General features: G+C 36.3%; 1 protein-coding gene across 1 annotated transcript in view; it reads left to right on the top strand.

The window, feature by feature from the left end:
* Positions 1-4570, top strand: part of LOC102672220 (dipeptidase 1-like) — a 160109-nt gene that overhangs the window by 107204 nt on the left and 48335 nt on the right. The window contains exons 6-7 of the mRNA XM_006621200.2: positions 7-22; positions 300-456. Coding sequence (XP_006621263.2) covers positions 7-22; positions 300-456 — 173 coding nt within the window. The remainder of the gene's footprint in view (positions 1-6; positions 23-299; positions 457-4570) is intronic.

Genomic DNA, 4570 nt, shown 5'->3' on the forward strand with positions numbered 1-4570 from the left:
CTGAAGTGCCTCTGATCGACGGGTAAGCTCGTATGGAAGAATCGTGTACACGTCATATGTACAGACAGAATAATAATTTTTCTTTGAATTTTTAATAATAATCTTTATAATATCTTTAATAATTATTATTATTAAATATTATTTAATATATATATTATTAAATAACTGTGATTTATATCACTGAAATTGTCTCGCTCTGCTCATCTATTCATAGTTGTATTTCTCGATTGTAGAAAAGAAATGGAAAGATTTGTTTGGTATCGATTTTAATTAATTCGCGATTCATTTTTCTTAACCAGGCACAACGATTTGCCCTGGAACGTCAGAAAGTTCGTACACAATCAACTCGGCGAGGTGAATCTGAGCAGCGATCTCGGAAGGGTTGATCCTTGGGCCAGATCAGACTGGAGTCACACGGACATTCCTAGATTACGGGCTGGCCTGGTCGGTGCACAGGTGAGGGTGAAAATAATATACAAACGCTTTAACTTCGTTTGCTTTTTCGCTCATTTCTAATTACAAGTTTCGAGGCCCTCCTCCGCGTTTTAATTACTTCAATCCAAACTTAATTGTTCCGCTGTTTTAAACAAACTTTCCAACGGCAACCCCTTGTCAACCCCTAATAGTCCCGCTTCTATTCGAATAACTGTTTTTGACGTGGCGTTTGAAAAGACTTTTAATTGAATAGGGCCAATTTATTGTAGGGCCGTAATTTTAACGTAGATCTTTTTTTCTTTATAAAAATAATCAAGACGTAATTGATCGAATAAAATTAAATTCACTTTTGAATCGGATGTTTTAACTTAAGATTAAAGAAACTTTCATAAAGTAAAACGATTAGAAATAAATATTGTAAATCCAAAAATCTCTTCGCGTTATTATTATTACTCGAGGAATATTTCGAGGATTCCTTCCTCGATCGAGCTCGAAACGAAACGAAACGAAACTTGGTTCCCATAATTATCAGTTGGAAACTCGGCCACCCTTCGATATTTCACTACGATTTCTAATCATTCGAATTTCGCTCCGGGAATTATATTGGCGGGATTGGTTACCGTTTAATGGCGGCGGGACCCGCAAACTTTCGATCGAAACTATTCGGCCGTCCTCAGAGGGGAACGTATCGGTAAATCCCGAGCAAGTTTATGCCTAAACCCTCGAGGGGGAGGAGGGAGGGTAGTAATCGAAGAGCGCTCAATTAAATTCGAAGAGGACCTGTCGAATCGGTGGAAGCGGAAATTGTTCGAGGAACATTTGCCGGGAACGCGGAATATTAATGTAACGAATCGTGCGCATAATTAAGATAGTGACAATCGAAAAATCCCCCTCGAATGATCGCGCGTTTAATTAAAACGGACGGGTAAATATCCGTCCCGGATACGGATGATATAATTTGATGAAAATATTCTGTGATTAAATCTCGTGTTTCTAATTAATTAGGGAGATCTTGTTTTATATATATGTATATATATTGTTCTGGTAGCTGCACAAGGAATCAAGTGTAATTGGTAATCGTGTTGTTTGTTGTTAAGAGTATATTATTATGAAGAAGGAATTTAATCAAGTTGATTGTTGATGATTGATGTATTGTCTCGATTGATGGACAAGTGTAAATGTAATTTAAATGGGAAATGTTTGCAGTTGTGACCGATGAAAAATTATAATGTTTTTATATTTGAATATATATATATATGATTTTGTGCATTATAACGTGAATGAATTATTGAAATGGATTTTATGTAAATCGTGTAAAAAAAATTTAAGAATCGAGCTAATTTTAATTGCAACATTATTACTTTTTATTCGACGAAATTAATTTGCGTCGTTTTAAATTTCCATATTTCTTTTTTCCTTTTTAAATACATCTACACCAATCGATTCATAATTTTTTAATTAAATAAAGCGTCAAAGCGAAATTGAAACTAACTAAATTCAAAAATTATTTTATTCATTAATAAGTCAAAATAAACAGATGCTCACAGATATATATATATTTATAAAATGTTCACTATTGATTTTAAAAAAATATTTCAATGAAAAATTAACCGATTTATCACGATAAACATCTCAATCGCAATCTTAAAATCGTGACGTGATACGTGTTGCCACGAACACCCGGTATATCTCTATAAATTACGACCGGTTGAAACGGGTCAACAAGTGAGCACTAACTCTTATCTGACCCACAGATCCCGTTCGTTCCTTCCCATCTTGCCAAGATATTGGCAATCGACAGACATGGAGGGGAGGGAGAGAGAGAGAGAGACAGAAACGATCTTCCATTTCCACCTTCCACTTCCTGTTCACATTCAATCGGAACACGATGATGCAACAATACCGAAAACCGGTATTTTTAACCGGCCATTAGAGAATTGATTCCTTTGATCTCGCGTAACGAGAAAGAGTTTTAATCTGATTCCAGGGATATCTATCTGCCTTGGAATCTTCGATTAGTGAATAAGCCGGAATATAGAGGGTCTATCTTTGGACGATTGTCGAAAAGTCTGTCGGTGAAAGTAAGTCTCTCTCTTTTTCTTTTCTTTTGGCTGACTTTTCCAGTTACCTCTCTTTCTCTCTCTAAGTACGATGGTTGTTCACAGATTGGAGAGGGTGGACGGTACGTATCTTCGACGGTAGTGTTATCAGTTATAGGCCTTTGTTCTCGAATTGGCGTGACACGATGGCAATTCGAAATTACGGGCCTTTCTATCGGGATTGGAAATTGGACAGGCTTGTAATTAATTCTTTGATCTCGATATTTGACATGGGTAAAGGGAGGAAGGGAGATGTTGCTTTCGGTAGTTTTAGAAATGTGGAAAATTGTTTCTTTTGGTTGCAGACAGACATTTGTTTGTCGAAATTGGAAGTTAAGAAAGAATCGAACTACGAAACGTCGAAATTCTTCAAAAGAATGTTGCCTTCGAAAATAATGCACAATATCAAGAATAAATATTGGAAAATAAATTTAGATGTTTTATTTTTAGTTAAAGAAATTAACTGACAATTAACTAACCCAAGACGTGTAAATGATAATTTTAAAAGGTCAAAATGTGCGAGAATTGTAAATGCATCAGACAGAAAAGAAAGCGCCTCGTGTAATTGACTTCTCCCCTAATTATAAAGTCCGTCAACGTACATTATCGAGGCGGTATATCTCGTGCAGAAAACCCCCGTTGCAGAAAACCAATTCAATCACACGAATTGAATGCAGACCACTCAATGGATTCACCATTGTAATCATTCCTTTTCCCCTCCCCCATTCCTTTTCTTTTCATTCTTCCTTATCCTGCTTTTTCCTCCAACTATAAAATCCTATTTGCGTATGATTCTATAGAAAATTTTCTCGAATCGGTGTTACCAAGAGAACCTTTTCTCTTCTTCTTTTTCTTACCAATTCAATTTATCATTTTAGATTTATCATAATAAACGATCATGCCATTATTATATAAAATTTCCCTTAATTCTATCTCTTTTCCTTTAATTCCTTTTTTAATAAATAATAAAAGTACATAATAATAATAAATTCATTCGTAAAAAGTATTAAAGAAAAGATCTTTGGTGAATTAATCGTAATCTAAAACGTGATTGGAATATTTTAAGGAGAATGTCAAAAAAAGAAAGAAAGAAAAGAAAATCGTATCGATTCGAACCTAGAAAATTAAATAACCGAATTATCGAATCCAATAATTTCGTTGCAGGATCGAGATCTTCGTACATGGTAAAATTTGTGACCGGCCACCCCTTTCCCCTTTTGGCCATTTCTCTCGTTCCATCGAAGCACCCAGGAGGATATTAATGGTCCTCTGAGCGCGTTCCATGACAGAAGCAAGCCAATTTCGATCTGGATCAATGACGACACCATAATCAGCAAAGCCCTCGGCAGAGCCATTCACTTAACCCAGACCTGCTGCGGGCAATCGTTGCACTAATACGCCGCTACGTCCAATGCCCGGCTACGTCCATTTTCCATCTCTATTCCGCCATCTTGCTCCCCTCTTCCTCGCGCCATCTCTTTGTACGTGTATTTATCACTGTCCCTCTCAGTCTCGGCCCCATTGCTTCCCTGATCCATCTCTGTCGCTCCGATCTTGCGGCGACATATACGCGTATACAGGGTGTCTCTTTCATTTAAATATCGCGAAATATTGTTTTTAAGACCGTTGAGAAGAGATTGTATTTATTTTGCGCGCAGTCACAAAAGGATGAAATACTCTTCTCTCGTAGTAATGCGAAATAAATTGCATTCGTTTAAATAAATAATATACGATTTTATATGTAATAATGTATCTTCTTGTATTCAAGTGATTTTAAATAAGAATGTTACGAGGTTTCTTCCTTGCGAGATATTTCGTTGTATTTGGATAAAATTATTTGGGCACCCTATATATCGCACTCCATCTTTCTCTCTCTATCTATTCCACTGGGGCTGCTGAACTGTACTTACGTTTGAGATTAGGTCATAGATTAGATGACGTCGAGTGAGTGTGCACCCTGGGGAACCTGAGTCGTGAACCGAGGAAATTTTGTTAAGAAACATATATATTTGCTGGAAAATGATATTTATTCCGTT

This window comes from Apis dorsata, unplaced genomic scaffold (assembly GCF_000469605.1).
Source record: "Apis dorsata unplaced genomic scaffold, Apis dorsata 1.3 scaffold_604, whole genome shotgun sequence".
NCBI lineage: Eukaryota > Metazoa > Arthropoda > Insecta > Hymenoptera > Apidae > Apis > Apis dorsata.